Below are 17,519 nucleotides of genomic sequence, written 5' to 3'. Positions count from 1 at the left end.
CCACCTATTTCTTCAGTGTTGGCAGTGGAACCAATCTATATGTCAGCACAACCCCTGTTCTCACCACCAAAAAGTCACAAAATGAATCTAATCTCCTTTCATGGGTGAATCCACTTCATTGTGGCAGAAACCCCATGAGCACTCTTCACAAGGGCTGGTGATGGCCCACCCCTGGCTTTCCTGACAGTCATGGGGCGTAAGCAGCTCCTTCAACCTGCGGGTGACAAAGGGCAGAGAAGGGGCAGATGGGCCCCCACCCACCTTCACACCACCCAGCTGACGTATCTGTTTTCAAGAGGGGTTTCTTCATGATTTCTGGGGCTTGGCTGAAAAAGGGGCTCCTGGCAGATAGAAAAGCCTACAAACTAGAGGGGAGAGAGTCTCTACCCAGATCACACACCTGCCTGACAATCTGACCCTTACACAGGACCTGAAACCCACCCTCCACACAACGCTCCTCGCCATGCAACTTCAGGGAGAGCAGCTGAGAGGTTCAGGACTGGACAGCTCCAATTGTGCACAAATGGTAAAGACCTTTATACCCCAAGCATCTGCATCTTTTCCTACCTACTCTCCAAACCAGCCTTCCTCCCCTTTCCTACATCAGCTCTGGAGGGAAGACCCTTGCCAGAATCTTTTGACCATCTCATGCCCTAGTCAACTCAGTATGCTTTTCTCTTGGTCTTTTACCATGGCCTTTGGGGGCTGGGCAGGGAGGCGCCTACCTCACAGTGGTAACACTCCACGTGGTAGTCTCTGTCCATAGACACGACACGGATGGTCTCATCTGAGCCCTGGCACCAAAGAAAAGCAAGAACACATGAAAGAGACCAGTTAGGGGACCCATCAGGTTCTACATGCCATAAGGTGGGGAGGGAAGAGAATCCTGGGGTAACAAGTTGGAAGCCTCAGAAGAAGAATAAAAATCAGTGCTTGCAGGAAAAAGAATAGATTTGCTGATGAGAGAGGAAGTAGAAGGGACAGTAGTCCTATTACAGTCTGGAATGTCAGAGTCAATACTGAAAATAAGACTTACATGGACATTTATTTTTAAAACAATGAATAAAAGACAAGCTTTTCTGCTCATCTTCTGATCTAAGAATTAGTATCAAGTAAGGGAGTCTGACCTGATTATAGAAACAAACAGGCACAAGAAGGGTATTGGGCTGGTGAAGCCAATGAGAAAGGGTGAGGATGCTATCTCAGAGTTGAGATCTTAGCATATTTTAAGATGTAAGGACAGGACACAGATTTTGTAAATTACCCCAGGGAGATATTGGTGTCTAGGCGGACCCCAGGAGCACATCTGAAAAAGCACCTTACCTCAGGTGGCAGGATGGGAAGCCCACAGGCTGCACACTTGGGGGCCAGCACCCTGGGGGAAAGACGAAGAAGCAGTGAAATGTACTTTGCCTTGCTCCTGGGAGGTACGCCCAAAAGCCTGGCACCTGCAGCCTACGTGCAGCCGTCCTCATGGTGCCTCCTGCCCATCCTCCCCTGCGTGTCCCTCCAGCCTGCCTCCCTCTGCAGAATGTGCCTCGGCATGCTTTGCGATTGCTCCCCAGCTGAAACAAGGACATCCAGCTGCCTCTCGCTGTACTAGGGATGGAGACTGGCCTGTTTGTTCACTCTCCTCACGGTGGTGAGTACAGGCCCAGGCAAGCTGAGCGTGGTGGAAACTAACACTGACGTGGTGCCTTGTGGCATGGGGTAAAGCTGGAGCCACAGGGCTTGGTGACTCCTCCTGAGGCCTAGCCAGGAATCTGATTATAGCTTATTGTTCTGTTTTGTCACCAAACATGTTTCTTTAGCCAGTTCCTGTCTACACTGATATCAGCTGACCTCCTGTGGCCCCCGCTGCACCACTCTAACCTGTTAAGCCCTTGCTGGACTGTGGACGAATGGTACAAGCAGCTAGCAAATACACACCAGTTGGTTTCTGCCTTTCACTCTGCTGGGATCAGCGTGGCTTACACATGCAGTCCCTGTCTGCTCCCATCCCTCCTTACTTGTGGTAATCTCGGACACAGTAGATCTTGTTCTCTGAGTCCACAGTGAAAGGCACTCCGTCCAAACACTCATTACAGATGACACAGCGGAAACAGCCAGGGTGGTAGGACTTCCCCAGGGCCTGCAGGATCTGGGGGCGTAAAGGAGGAGAGGCCAGTTGGGATTTTAGGGAAGGAAGGGAAAGAAACACATCAGGCTGAATGTCACATGAGTGTCACATGAATGTCCCTCAGCCTGGAGCACTCATCCCAGAGTTTCACTTGGACGAAGGTCAAGAGATGATGGGGGTGGGAAAGGCTAATCTATTTACATGTATAAACAGGAGGAGGTCAAAGAGGACTTCTGCTGTACTTCCTAAGCCTCTCACAGATCTGTAAGCTAGAGGGAATTTAGAGCCCTCCCTTCCAATCCCTTATCCAGAGCAGGAAACTCTTTCACAGTTCTTTCCCAGAAAGATATGCTGGGATAGGGCTGGGCCAATTCCACCCAAAATCCATGAAGGAAAAGCAAGAAACGAGGCAAAGTGGGGCCACAAGAGGATCCATCCCAGATTTGGGAAGCAGCAAGTACATGGAAAAATTAAAGAAAATTCCACATGGAAATGGCAGAACTTGAAAAACCCCTCTTCACTTCCACCTCTTGAGTGCCCCTTCTATGCAGCTTTGACTCTTGGCATGACCTGACCCCTGATCATCTCACATCTAAGCCTAACAAGCAAAGCCCTTTTGTTAGTGCTGTTGTTTTTAAAAATAATGAAGGAAATCCCTACAAACCTTCTTCCTCTCAGCGTCATTTGGTCTAGATGTGATACTTGAAACCACTAGAGCTATCCTGAAACCAGGACAGAGCTGAGACACAAAAGGTAGGACAGAGAAGAGAAGGAAGGACATCCTTGGTGATGTCTACAAGAATTAACTCACCATGGAACTGCCCACCTCCAAACTCTTGTTAGGTGAAATAAAATATTCTTCCTATTAAGTCAGTATATTAAGTCAAAGTATGGTCTCTGGGCCAGCATCAGCATCACCTGGGATCTTGTTAAAAATGCACATTCTCAGACCCCATCCCAAACCTCCTTAATCAGAAACTCTGGGGATAAGGCCCAGGAGTTGGTGTTTTAATAAGGTAATTTCGAGGAATGCTAAAACTTGAGAATCATTGGTTTAAGTTAAAATAAGTCTGGGCCCCACAGGGGTCCTGAGGCATGGAGACAGGGGAAGCCAAATCCAGCTGCAACCAGGTAAAGAGCACACCAAAAACAACATTTCCATGCAGGTAGTCCACCATAGCCACCACAATTGCTATGACCGCCACAAAAGCAGCCAGTTGCTATAGCAGTAGTCACAACTACCATGCAGATGGCACTCTAGACACTTGACCACATTGACACAAGGAGAGTCACCTGCAGAAATCAAAAAAAAAAAAAAAAGAAAAAAGAAAAGAAAGAAAGGTCCTCTCTCTCCATAAAGCATACTCCAGAGTAACAGAAGAGTAATAGAAGAAGTATCTCCTATACCACAATAGTGGGGGACCTGAACAAACCTCTCTCATTACTGGACAGATCATCTAGGCAACAAATCAACAGACAAACAGTTAATCTATCAGAAGGAGAGAACAAATCTATGGTTACTGGGGGGAGAGGGGGATGGGGAGAGATTGGATAAGGGGCATACAGAATAAGTATGACTTGTTATAATGAATATGCTAATAAAAAATAAAAAGATACATATATTAGCATAGATTTTTCTTATATTTATATTTCCATCTACCATATATTTGTATATATTTATATCTCCATGTGTATCTATGTATAGCTATCTATCTACATATGGTTTTATTGTACACATGTCTTTAACATTAAGCCTCATAAAATCATTTTTGGAAAAAAATAAAATTTAAAAATAAATTAATTAATTAAATAAGTCTGAATTTTTCTATAATTTGCAGTTGAAAGCATCTTCACTGACTCAATAGGAGATTCATTTCTGCAATTACCTGTACCATGCAATTTAGCACAAACAGCTAAACTACGGGATCAACATGAGCAAGGCCACACCAAAACACTCAGCTGCAGAGAATGTACAGAATGGCAGCATCCAGCAGTGGGGGCCACACAGAAGGCCTTCGAACAGGCTGAAGGAAGGGGACTTAGAATCTAGGAAAGCCTTGTCAGCACATTGTGAGAGCCGTGGGAAAGATGTGCTGTGTTCCAGCTCCTTCCACTGGAAGCCCACAGGAAGCTAATTCCATGCTGCACACACTCCAGCCAAGCAGTAAAGAGGAGAACTTTGTGCTATTCTAGCTTTCCTATGAAAGCTCAGCTTTCAAGCTTCCTCATTCCTTCTTGGGTTTTACTACCTTTGAGGCCCCTCTTAATCTGCAATAAGCTGCCAAAATAGGAAGAACAATCAGCTGGGCTTCCAAAGTACATTTGGCAATTTGGACCATAGAATACATTTACCCCCATACTAATGCTGTCTTGGCAGAAATAGACTCCTAAATAAATTTAACCCATGCTGTGCCTGAAGTAAGGTTGGAAAAAGATGCCATTTTGCTGCATTCAGCCTAGCTGTAATAATATTTTTATGTGGGAATATGCCCCGTTTCAACCTGCAAGTCCACGCATACCCCTCTATAAACAAAGGCAGACACAGACAATTTATACCAAGCATTGGACAGTTTGGGTTCTGCTGTAGAATCGAGTGGTATCTGAATTTATCTTTCCATGCATTATTAAAATTCTTGGCAGCAGTTAATTATGTCTTTAAAAGTGGGTGTCATTACCAGACAGTCATTTGCTAAAAGTGCTCTAGTAGTAGAGAAGACCTGAGACTGGAGGTTCAACTTTGCATCAGCCCATATGGTAGAAATCATCTCCAAAAATCAACACCTTCCCTTCCTGTATATGCACAGGCTAACCCTCACATCAAGAGATGGAGAATATTTCCTCTCCCCTTGAATCAGGATTAGCCTTGTGACTTTCTTTGATCAACAGAATGAGGAAGAAATGATGTTCTGAGATTCTAAGTCAAGGACTTAAAAAGACCAGCAGCTTCCACTTCCTCTCTCTTACTGTAAGGAAGTCTGAACTAGACTACTGAATTATTAGAAGCCATAGGGAGAGAGGCCTGGAGGGTAAGAGGTTGCCCTGGATGTTCCAGTTCAACTGTGCCACCAGCTGAACAAAGCTGAGTAAGTGACCCAGCCAATGCCACACAGAGCAGAAGAATCACCCCACTAAGCCCTGACCTAATTCCTGATCCATGGTATCATAATAAATAATAAATCACCCTCATCTTAAACCATTAAGTTTTGGGGTGGTTTGTCAAGCAGCAATAGATAAATGACATACCCTGAGATCCGAAGAAGTCTTAGGACAACCAGTACTAAGAATAGGGTATAATCATACTCATAAATTTATCAGCACCACACTCTCCCAAGTGAGCCACAGGTCGGCCCTCCCATACTCATAAATTTAGACAATGACCTCACATGCAGTGGGTTTGTCAGAAGGACTCTAAAACAAGGACAAATTCTGCTAAAGAAATGGAACTCTAGAGTCTGGCAGGCACTTGGGGAAAGTAGGAGTGAGGGCATGTGGCTCCTGCCAGCCTCCCAGGGAGAGAGGCCTTGGTTGCTAATGAGGATATAGCCTTCATAGGGCTTAGTTCTGCTATGGATTGTCAAAGCCTGGATGACAGCAGGTAATCTTCATGAATAAGGAGGGCTCTGGTTCACTGTTATTTTATAAATGTTAGCATATAACCAACAGAAATCAGTGTTTATGTCCATCAAAGAAACTTACAAGAGTACAGGTTTATGCGTAAATAGCCCCGAACTGGAAACCATCCAAACCCCCATCAACAGGAGAATGAAGGAATACTGTGCTACATCCATTCAGTGCAATTCTACTTAGCAATAAAAATAAATGAACTACCAATACAGGGAACAACGTGGATGAATCTCAAACACATATTTCTAAGTGAGAAAAGGCAGACCCAAAAGAGTCTATATTATATGATTGCATTTATATCAAGTTTCAGAATCAGCAAAATGAATCTGTGGCAATACAAGCTGGAATAGTGGTTGCATTTGTGGGAGGGGGGTCTTGAGTGGGAGGAAATGTTCTACATCTTGATCTGGGTGGTGGTTACATGGGTATATGCACATGTAAAACTTCATTCAGCTGTACACTTAAGATTTTCACCTTTTACTCTATAAGTTATTTCTCAATAAAAAGGTAAAAGAAAAAAATAGCAATGATTAGCAATTCTCTTTTCCACAATGGAATTAACGGGTCAGCTTAAAGACGGATTTAACTATTTCCAACTAAAAGTATGTTATATAATCATTTTCTCTGAGCAGTATAATAAAAATATTCTTAAAAGTTTGTTTCTGGTGGTGAACAATTTAATCCCTGTATTCATTAACTTCACAACCTAACTCTATAAGGAAAAGTTGTCCCCACTGAAGAGATAAAGATACTGAGGCCAGTGGCTGAGCGAGGAATGGAATGTATAAAATTTGGTCTTTGTTCTGCTGTCTCGGGACTTAATGACAGGCCACAAAAACCCATCTTAGCAATGGCTTGAGCTGGCCAGAACATGGGGTGGGGGTGCAGAAACAACGATGTTCATCTAACTTTCTGCACTCTACTCTAAGGTAGCTGAGATTTCTGCAGTAAAAACAAGCTGCATTTGGCACCTCCCTTGGCATGACACAAGGATCACAGAGAAATCAGAGGGAAGCCAGTGTGATCCAAACATCCCAGAGGAGGAGAAAGCATTATCAGAAACATGACATCATGCAGTCTGGACAGTTAAAGATGCTAATACCAAGGGGACTGGCTGGTTAGCTCAATTGGTTAGAGTGTAGCCTTATAACCCCAAGGTCACGGTTCAGATTCCCACACCAGGCAGCTGCCAAAAAATTTTTAAAAAATAAAAAATAAAAGATGCTAATACCAATAAAAACCAACAAGGGGGGTTCTATTAGTGCCAGCAAGCTGAATTGCATAGGGACTTCTTTTAATAAAATCAACGGTAACCACAGATCAAGATAGGAAACACTCTTCTCAATTATTAATTTCTCTTTTCTCTGAATGTCTCCTCCTCCCAAGATGCTATTATCTTATTTGGCTGGCTCTACTCACCATGTCCATGATCAGATGTCCACAGAGAAAACACCTGTCAGCAGACTGCTGGAAACCAGAGTACTGCAGAGGAAAGAGAAAAAAAGTTAAACCCGGGCCAGCAGATGAATCAACCACTTCTCTGCCAGTCACAAAGATTATAAGGAATTTCTCAGAAAGACATGTCACTCTGTGCAGGTATCTGTCATATCCCCTGAGGACAAGAGAGGTGTGTGCTGGGTCATAGAATATCCTTGCCACAAAAGCCATTACAAGTACTAATACCACTTGCCCTAGCAACGACTGTATCTGGGCACCCAAAATGTGCCAGGTTTGATGTAAGAGACTATAGCTTGAGAAGCTTTAATCCTCAATCTAGAAGTGGTTCTCAAACAGGGATTCCCTGGCATCATCTGGAAATTTGTAAGATAAGAAATGCAAATTCTTGGACCATACCCCAGACCTACGGAATTGGAAACTCAGGGGGTGTGGCCCAGCAATCTGTGTTTTCACAAGCGCTTCAGGGGACTCTGACGCATGTTCAAGTTTGAGGCCACAGCTCTAATCCTTAAAACAATCCTGCAAGGTATGTATTATCATCTTCATCTTTCAAATGGAAGCAAAGGGGAGCTCAGAGAGTTTAAAGGAACTTCTCGAGGTAACACAGCCTAAAAAGAGTAAAGACAGGATTAAAATTCAAACCTGGTTCTGGTTAAAAGCTAATGCTTTTTACAGTTAGCTTCAAAGAAACTTGATAAGTATTAGCTACTTTACCTTACTTTACCTTACACACACACACACACACACACACACACACACACACACACACACACACACACACACACACACACAGCTGTGGATCGATTGAATTGTGTCCCCAAAGTTCATATATTAGAAGCTTAATTCCCACTGTAACTGTTGAGGGTGGGTAGTCCTATTATGGTAATTGAAGGTGAGCCTTGAAGAGGTGATTAGACTGCAGGACCATGCTGTAGTGAATGGATTAATAATGGTGGTCAGGGGCATGGTTCTGAGGGCTTTAAAAGGAGAGTGCATGAGAGTCTCTCTCTCTCTCTGCTCCACCATCTGCCGTATGAGATCCCTGCATTGCTGTAAAGCCACCACCAAGGAAGACTCACCAGATGTGTTGTCTGGACTTTGGATTTCCTAACATCTAAAACTGTAAGCAATAAATTTTGTTTTCTTATAAATCACCCAGTTCCAAGTATTTTGTTACAAGCAACAGAAATGGACTAACACACACACACACACACACACACACACACAAAGTCTTAAAGAAATGACAAACTCTTCAGAAAACATACTTGATACTACACACTGGAAAATACTAGGAGCTTATGTACTACAAACACAACCTAATGGGGTGGGGGTGAACGTAATGGAAAGGAAGGTGGAAAAAAAGAAAAGTGAAGCTTTCTGCAACTCTACCCCATGTCATGGAGATTTCTGCTGCCCAGTCCAACCCCCACTCTAGGTGTGACGGTTCACTTTCATTTGGGGTCCAGCTCCCACACTCCCACCCTGTGGTTCCCATGATTCCTGTGGGGTTGACTCAGGCTGGCGCCAAGGCTGGGCACTGACTCAGACCTGGCCAATCAGAATCCTACATTTCTCCAGCACCAATGATTTTGTCCAGAGGTGGGCATGTGACCCAACAGGAGCCAATGAGACTCCAGGAGACCTTTGTAGGGTCTTCTCAAAGACAAACGGGCACTCTGCCCATCAGATTTAAAACTGAGAGAATGTAAACTCTGGAGTGCTGCCAACATCTAGCTATCACATAGTGCCTGAGGCTGAAGCTAACACTGAGAGGCAAAGCCAAAAACCGGAGAGAAAATGACTCCCGAGTCAGTGCTGGATGATTTTCCTTTTTGCTTAAGCCAGTTTGGATTTGCTTGTTTTACTGGCAAACAAGACTCACAATGAATCAACTCTCCATGAAAACCAAATACAGCTTTTCTCCAAGAGAAGACAGGGAGAAAAGGGCTTCATACGTCCACAGAGAAGCAGCCCCGAGCCCATCTCTGGGTCTCACATTCCTCATCCCTGAGACGACAGGGTCAGTTCAACTGAGCACCCACTCTGTCCTTGGCAGTGAGTCAGGAGCTACAGGTGTCAAGGTGAAGAAGCACATTCTTTCCTCCCCAGGAGCTTGCAGTCAATGGGAGAAGGACTTGTAAACAGACATGCTGCTCTACCAACTGCCCTGCCAGAGGAGGGCACTCCATTGTGGGGGCAGGAGGGACAGGAAGGCTGTCAGAGTGATCCATGCCAAGAAAGTTACCATGGCAGCATGGTAACTGGCACAAGCAAAGGCACAGAGGTGTACAGGTGTGAGACTGCACAGTGGCTGAGGCAGGGCAGGGCACGGACCTTGGGCTGAGCAGGCACCAGGCCTCCTCACACAGGCAGTGTGGGAGGCTGTTAGACCAGCCCAGCTGAGCCACACTGAAGGTGTAAACTAGGGCAGAACCATGGAAGACACATGGCACAAAGCTCAATGCTTGGCTGCTTTCTGGCAGAGACAGGGAAGGACATGGGTTTGAAAAGGAACCAAGGTCACAGTTCTCAGAGACAAGGACCAAAGGCAAGGTGATGTTCTCTGCCTCAGACAAGTGGTATGTGACAGGCTGGGGGACAGCCCCGGGGACATGTCCAGTGGGCAGTGAGATGCCAGCAGTCGGCCTCAGAGGTGCAATCAGGCTGGAGCTCAGATTGGGAGTCATTGGCATATGGATGGGCTTTCAATCCATGGGAAAGGCTGGATTCCCAGGGATAGTAGGCAGCAGAAGAAAAGAGAGGCAGGGTCCAAGTCCAGAGGCTTAAGAGATGGGTGGAGGAGGCAGAACTGGGGAAAGCAGCAAGAGGACAGGCCAAGTGACCCTACAGTGCCTTCAAAGCACAAAGCTCTGCAGTTTATCATCTGCTTCAGGAACATGGGCCAACCCTATGCACCTACAGAAGGAAACTCCCCTCTCTCCATCAGTACAGCTTCCAAATGATGCTGGCACAGACTTCTCCAGGCTTCTGCCCTCTGACTGGCCAGGACAGGGGAGGGGAGGCTGTGACATACTCACCAGGAAGTCTTCCTCACAAAACACTTTGCCATTGACAAAATAAAATGCCTTTCCTCTCAGCTTTCGGCCTAAGAAAAAAACACAAGAGCAGAATAAAAAGAAAAATGTTCATATGTAGTGAAAACAGTGAAAAGAAAGACAAAATCTTTTAAAGCAGAAATAAACATGCAAAAAATGCCAACTATCTGTCACAGTTTCCGGTTACTAAAAGATGCTGTGGCCCCTGGCACTGGGCAGGCTGAGGCCAGGAGGAAGGGTCCCCTGGCAGGTGCTATTTGTCAGAAAGACCCAGGGCTGACTTGGAAATCATCCTATGCTCACCTCCTAGTACCTCTCTGCTTAGAAAGAAGCTGGTGACAGGATGGTGACAGGATGACAAGAGTGGGGTTGCCAGGCAACATTGTTCTATGAAGCTGCTGTTTCCCACAAGCATTTAGGACAGTCACCTTTGACATGCTCTCCAGGGGATGTCCTATAAATTGGTTAACTCTTACTTTCACATCTTTATTTTTGCCTGAACTGTAGAAAACACACATTGTTGGAAGGATAATGCTTTTTGTTTTCTCTTGATCTAAATGGGGTGTCTAAGAGTGAGAAAAATTCAAAGCACCCCAACTCCTTAGATGTAACTAGTTTCCATAAGGCTAAGACATTGACAAGAAAAACATACTGTACCAACCCATTTCATCTCTTATGAAAAAACACAAGGGGGCTGCATGTTCAAGGTCAGCAGGAGCATCTTTCTGGGAGTCCCTGGGTCTACTTCTCAGCAGCATTCACAGATTTGAGAACATTTCCAGTGCCAGGATCAAAACATCCTCAATAGACTCCATGGGAGTTTCAGAAACTGAATGAATTCTCAGCACTGAATGAAATCAAGCCCGTTGGGGCCAGGGTCCAGACAGGAAAGCAAAATCATGAATGTCACCAACATTAACAGTCCTCAAGACACAGATGTGTCCCTTGGACAAACACTGACTGCCTTTGCCTCATGACGCCCAGAGCAGACAAAGCGGCACAGGCTATCGGAGAAGACAAGGTCAAGGGAGACTCGCCGGAGCTCAGAGAGGCCCTTGAAAGCATCAGTGCAGAGGAAAAGCCATAGAAAAAGAGATAAATCAAGCTACAAAAACAAAGCCCTCCAGCTGGATTAAAGATCTGTGTGAAAAACAGAAATTGTTATCAGTACAGGCTTTTAAATTTTTTGTTTTATATTTTATATTGTATTTTATTTTTTAAAAATTTTTATTATAAGGAAATAAAGTCTGGCTTTGGCAAGGAAAAGATTTCTTAGGTAAGAAATAAAAAGCACATCTTATAAAGTTAAAGACTAATAAGTACATCAAAAATTTAAATTTCTGTACAAAAAAAAAACAACGTAAATTTAACTGACAAAGCTGTTGCAAAGCCAAACTGTTCTCAGCAAGGAGGAAGGAGAGGCTCACAGGACAGGGGTGAGAGGCCACGCAGAGAGCCACGGAGATGGGGGAGGTGACGGAGATGGGGGCGGAAGCGTGCACTGCAGGCCACTCCTGGCTGCTCAGGGTAGGAAAGGAACATCGGAGACTCTTGGTGACCACCCCCATCACACCTCCCTACTTCACTTTTCTGGAAGGCCCTGCCCTTCTGTGAGTGGTCAGACCCTTCTTTGTTGTGGTGTTTGTTGCTGCCAGAGCTAGTGTTGTCTCAATGCTTCCCCAACCCTTCTGCTGGTTCCTATAGAACTTTTTAATACTCTGTAATCTCAAGTCAGCGTCCTACTAGGAGGGCTTGGCAAAGGACTGAAAGAGTGCAACAAATGCCAAGTTGAACAAAAAAGGAAAGGCAAGCCGTGGATCAGAAGATGGATACAACACATGTAACATGGTATTGGTATTGAAAACATGTAAAGAACACCAACAACAAAGTAACCCAAATCAACATGTCAAAGGGATACCTGCACTCCCATGTTTATCACAGCTCTATTCACAAAAGCCAAGATTTGCAACAAACCTAAATGTCCTTCAACGGATGACTGGATAAAGAACATGTGGTACATATACGCAATGGAATACTACACAGCCATAAAAAAGAATGAAATTCTGCCATTTGCAGCAACATGGACGAGCTTGGAGAAAATTACGTTAAGTGAAATAAGCCAGACATAGAAAGAGAAATACCACATGTTCTCACTCATCTGTGGAAGCTAAAACAGTTGATCTCAGAAGCAGAGAGTAGACAAGTGGTTACTAGAGACTGGTGGGGGGAAAAAGAAGGAGGAATGGGAAGACAGTGGCCAGTGGATACAAAATAGTAGACGTAGGAAGAATGGGATCTACTGTTCTACGACAATATAAAGAGACTACAATTAACAGCAAATTACTGTGTATCTTTGAATAGCTTGTTTAGATGACATCAAATGTTCCTAACACAAAGAAGTGACAAATGTCTGAGATGATGGATACACTAAGCACCCTGATATCACTGTATACAGTTTAACTGTACCCAAATATCATACTGCACTCCATAAATATATAGTTACCATGAGTCAATTAAGAAAAATAAATTAAAAAGAGAAAAAAAGAGAGACAAATAGTAGAACAGTGGTTACCAGAGGCAGGGAAGTGGGAGGGGGGACAGGGAAAGGTTGGTATACAGACACAGCATTACAAAGTTACAGTTCGATAAAAAGAAATAAATTCTGGTGCTCTAGAGTGACAACAGCTAATAATATTGTATCATGTATTTCAAGATAGCCAGAAAAGAGAATCTTGAATGTTAGAACCACAAAGAAATGATAAATGTTTAGGTGATAGATATACTAACTATTCTGATTAGATCATTATACAATATATGCATGCATTGAGACAACAAACGGTACCCCATATACATGTACAATGAAAAAAAAAAAAAAATAAGTAACCCAATAGGAAAAAGTGAGCAAAGGATAGAAAGAGAAAGTGCATAGAAGGGAAGACCTATTAAACCTTGGACAATACCAAGGCGATTGATAATATCTATAATACAATAAAAAGATGTTCAATCCCACTAGCAATCAGGATTTTGCAAATTAAAACCAGGATGAGATTCTATTGCATTCCCACAAATTGGCAAAAATTAAGTCTGACACTACCATGTTTTGGTGAAGGTATGGGGTGAGAGAAAACCTTTCACACTGTTGGTGGGAGTGTCAACTGGGATGATCACTTGGAAACAGTTTGTCAAGACCAATAGAGCTGAAAATCTACATAACCCACAACACAGTCCTAAGGTTGCTCCTGGAGAAGATCTCCCCAAATACACACAAGGAGGTGCACGTTGGCAACACTGTTAACAGAAAAACTAGAAGCATCTTCAGTGTTCACCAAGATAGATGAATCGATAAACAAATTGAGGAAGAATCTGGAGTAACATTAAATGGATGTGATACTACACGGCAGCCAGAATGAAGGGACTAGATATATACATATCATTATTAACTGAACTAAACATACTGATATGCAAATAAGGCAAATTACCCAGAGATACATCGATATCATAGTCTAGAGTATATGTAACCAAGCATACACACAAACTAGCACTGTATGTTTTCACTGATAGTTGTTAATTGGTAACAATAGAAAAAGTGGGACCAGAAGGAGCCACACTCAACTCATAATAATTGCTGCCCTAAGGAAGGAAAGGATAGGATGGCAAGGGGAACCATGATGATCCCAACTTATCTATATTTTATTTCCTTTATTAAAAAAATACAGAGCCAAAGTGACAACATATATAAATGTCTTTGCATTCTGGTGGTAAGTAAATAAAGGTTATTTCCTATAGTACTTTCCTATAGTTTTTAAAATATGCACACACACATACACTTCTTTAGGCAAAACACAATGAACCAAAAGGCAATAACAAACCAGAGAAACATCTACACTATGTGACAGAAAAGGACTTAACCCTAATACACAAACAACTCAATTAATGGCTCTCTATAAAAAATGGGTATAGAAAGGAAAAAGACAAACCACAAAATAAGTATGAATGACCGATAACTATAAAAGAAAATCTTTAGCTTTTCCCATGATTTAAAAAAGACTGCAAATTAAAATAACATACTATGCATTACCTATCAGACTGGCAAAGGTTAAAAAGAATGGTAACACTCAGCATTAATAATGACACAGACAGACACTTTCAAACTCTGCAGGGGACAGTAGAAACTGCAACAAGCTTTTTGAGGAAAAACTTAGTATTAAATATCAACAGAATATACAAAGTTCAGATTTATTTTTTAACCCCAAAATTCTACTTCAGGAATTTATCCTAGGAAAATCATCAAAGTTAGATTGTTTAAAGGATTCTCAACTCAGCATTATTTATAACAGCTCATCAAAAATGAGCAACAACCAAATTTACAATTCCTATTAAATAAATGATGGCATATATACACGTTGGAATATTATGCAGCCACAAAAAAGACTGTGTTTTCAAAAAAGACTTAATAACATGGAAAAATATTTAAAATACTTTTAAAGAAGGTATACAAGCACTTGTACATGTGCATTAGTTGTGGGTATACACATCACATATACGATCATGTATACTCATACACATCACCTGTATATCATATGTTAATAGTCGTTATCTTTGAGTGTAGGAAATAGGTGATTTTTAATTAGTTTTTTTTTTTTTGCAATGACTATATATTATTTTTATAATCTAAAACGAATTTTAATAAAGTAGGGGAATGTGGAAAGGGCAATGAGCATATGTAGAAGGCTACAACTCTTTAGCTCTCCTGTCCTTCCCTCGAAGTTACCTCTCTTCTAGATGGTTCCCATCCTAGAACCTTCACAAGTGTTTCCTCAGTCTGCTAAACTAGATAACAAGAACGACCATCTACAGCTAAATGAGTTCAGGGTTCATAAACAGAACCCGCTTGACAGCCATGGAAATTAATTTTAATTATTTTACTTACTTAAACTTTCCTCTCTATAAAAGGATTCCAAAGCCCCAGTTTTAGAAAAGAAAATGAGAACTAACAAGAGTAACTTTTCCACCTTTGGCCCTACTAGACACCTGGGTGAGAGCTGACCTTCAACCCTCAGTCCCTCCTCAGGACCAAGGACGAGGACACAGACCACCGTAAGAGGAGCTGCACAACCAGAAAGGAAAGCAATCCACACACTGGCCACAAATAAAGTCCAAGTCCAGCCCCATCCGCGGTGTTTCCTTGCTTGGCTGTCCCTTCCTGGACTTCCCACAGGATGAACCATTTCTTATGCGAGGCAAGGAGGGGGGCTGCAGTTGCGGGTAGGGCCACAAGAGAGAGTGAGGGACACCAGGCAATGGCCCAGGACTTCCCAGAGAACTGAGGCTTCTGATCCAATGCAAGGAGAACAGCACACTCTGGTTTTCGGAATGGAGTTTAGGAAGTTCTAAGCAATCCGAGCTGAAAACCAATTTTTTTTGTTTGTTTTAATAGGGGGCAGATTACCTCTATTTCAAAAATCATAGCGGAAGATCATTAAACATACAAAAGTATGGAACCCTATAGTATTCTAAGAAACACAAATTAAACAAGAGCTTTTTAACGTATGAGATCAACAAAGATTTTTAAGTCTTTGTGATTGCTGTCACTGCTTATTTTCGTAGGTTACTGATGAGAGTACAAAATGATAAACATTGACTCAGTGGGGCTATCTGGGACTTAGCTTGGGGAAAGAATAAAAACTGTGGATAAATATTTACTCAGATCCAAACTGGCAGCTTAATATAAACAAAGATTTTTTTTGGTTATTTTGGCAATTACAAATCATTCTTTTACCACATCTGTTTCTGAGTCTGTGTCATAAAAAAATGCCACTCGTGCTATGAAAAAAAAGAAAAGAAAACCCCTATGTTATAATGTGAGAAATAAAAAAGCAAGATTTTAAAAATGTGTATCTCAACTATGGAAACAAGAAATTCAAAGAAAAAAGACTGGAGAGGAAATCTGCCGCGTGACAATGCCTCTGAGTGGCCATAACTGGTATCTGCATGATGGAGGGGGGTAGTTTGTTTGCTAGTTGTTTGTTTCTTTATACTTTTCTGCATTTCTCCAAAAGTTTAATAATGAGCAGATATTACTTTGATTCATCATTTCAAACACTGCCCAGCTGGCTAGACAAATCCTCTTGCTGCCAGTCCCCTGAGCTGAGGAGTCCCAAGCCCAGACACCAGAGACCAAGAGAGGGGCTTAGAGATTATATCTGATTTTCCTTTATTCCAAAATTTAAAAATTAAGGACTTCCCCACAGACCCGAAAGGGCAGGGCTTAGCTCTGCCAGAGTCACACTTTAGTTTTTACTTCAGTTTTAAAAGATCACCTGAGTTTAGAAACTGGATACCATGTTCATATTTGTTTGTTTGTATTTTGTTAGAACGGAAGAAAAAACTAACATCTGTTGATTCCATGTTTCAGGTACTACATCCAGAGCTCTCATGTATTTTAGGAAATGCTTGAAGACCTTGCTGCATGTGTCATTGCAACATGAGCCACTGCTTTCTGCACCTATACTGCCACATGCCTTTTACAGAGAAGTCCAAAGGTCATTTTGCATTCAAAGTCATCACCTACTCTAAGAGTCACCAAAGAGTTAGGCAGAAATGAAATCCATCCCATGTTAATATCATGGAGCAGCACAAGGATACAGCAATCGATTATTCTTGGGAATACTTCGAAATCACACCCTGGGATTACTCCCAACTTTCTGAGTGTCCTTTTCTCTTCAAAAAAACATGATACTTATGAGTTAACTGTTACTGACTTCATTTCACATGTGAGGAAATCCATGCTCAGAGAGGCTCACCCGGGTAAGAGGGTAAGTTGGAAACCCGGGTTTGTCTGACTCTTCAGTCTATGCTTGTTCCATTGTGCCACGAGGCTGCCCAGGATTATTCAATGCATGTGAATGCACACTTCTATGCAGAACCCAGTTTCTCTCTCCTACCAGGAAATGGAGAAGGGAATTTACATAATTTAAAGCACTTTCTATGTACTGGGCCCTTTACTTATTTCATATCTCAATTAAGTGTCACAAACAATTCTGTAAAGATACCTTGTGATGTCACCCATTTGGATACAACTTGATTGGTGTGGAGACAGGCTAAAATGTAGAGCTTCCTTGAAGAAAAGGGACTTCGAGGGGAGGGTGAGGCCAGGCAGGAAACAGCAAGCAACCTGGTCTTGAGAAGCAGTGGGGCAGAGAGAAGTTTTTCTCCAGGCTGAGTCACTCCAGATCTGGCCAATGAAACAGACACCAACTAAC

At 42.6% G+C, this 17,519-nt stretch overlaps 1 protein-coding gene across 1 annotated transcript in view; it reads right to left on the bottom strand.

Annotated features, from left to right (window-relative positions):
• LIMD1 (LIM domain containing 1) overlaps positions 1 to 17,519 on the bottom strand; it is a 65,008-nt gene that overhangs the window by 797 nt on the left and 46,692 nt on the right. The window contains exons 3-7 of the mRNA XM_063114748.1: positions 10,240 to 10,307; positions 7,163 to 7,225; positions 2,010 to 2,140; positions 1,324 to 1,375; positions 726 to 794 (exon numbers count right to left, since the gene is read on the bottom strand). Of these exons, the coding sequence (XP_062970818.1) occupies positions 726 to 794; positions 1,324 to 1,375; positions 2,010 to 2,140; positions 7,163 to 7,225; positions 10,240 to 10,307 (383 nt within the window). The remainder of the gene's footprint in view (positions 1 to 725; positions 795 to 1,323; positions 1,376 to 2,009; positions 2,141 to 7,162; positions 7,226 to 10,239; positions 10,308 to 17,519) is intronic.

Source organism: Cynocephalus volans, chromosome 11 (genome assembly GCF_027409185.1).
Source record: "Cynocephalus volans isolate mCynVol1 chromosome 11, mCynVol1.pri, whole genome shotgun sequence".
Lineage (NCBI taxonomy): Eukaryota > Metazoa > Chordata > Mammalia > Dermoptera > Cynocephalidae > Cynocephalus > Cynocephalus volans.
This window is presented reverse-complemented; position numbering and strand designations above follow the sequence as displayed.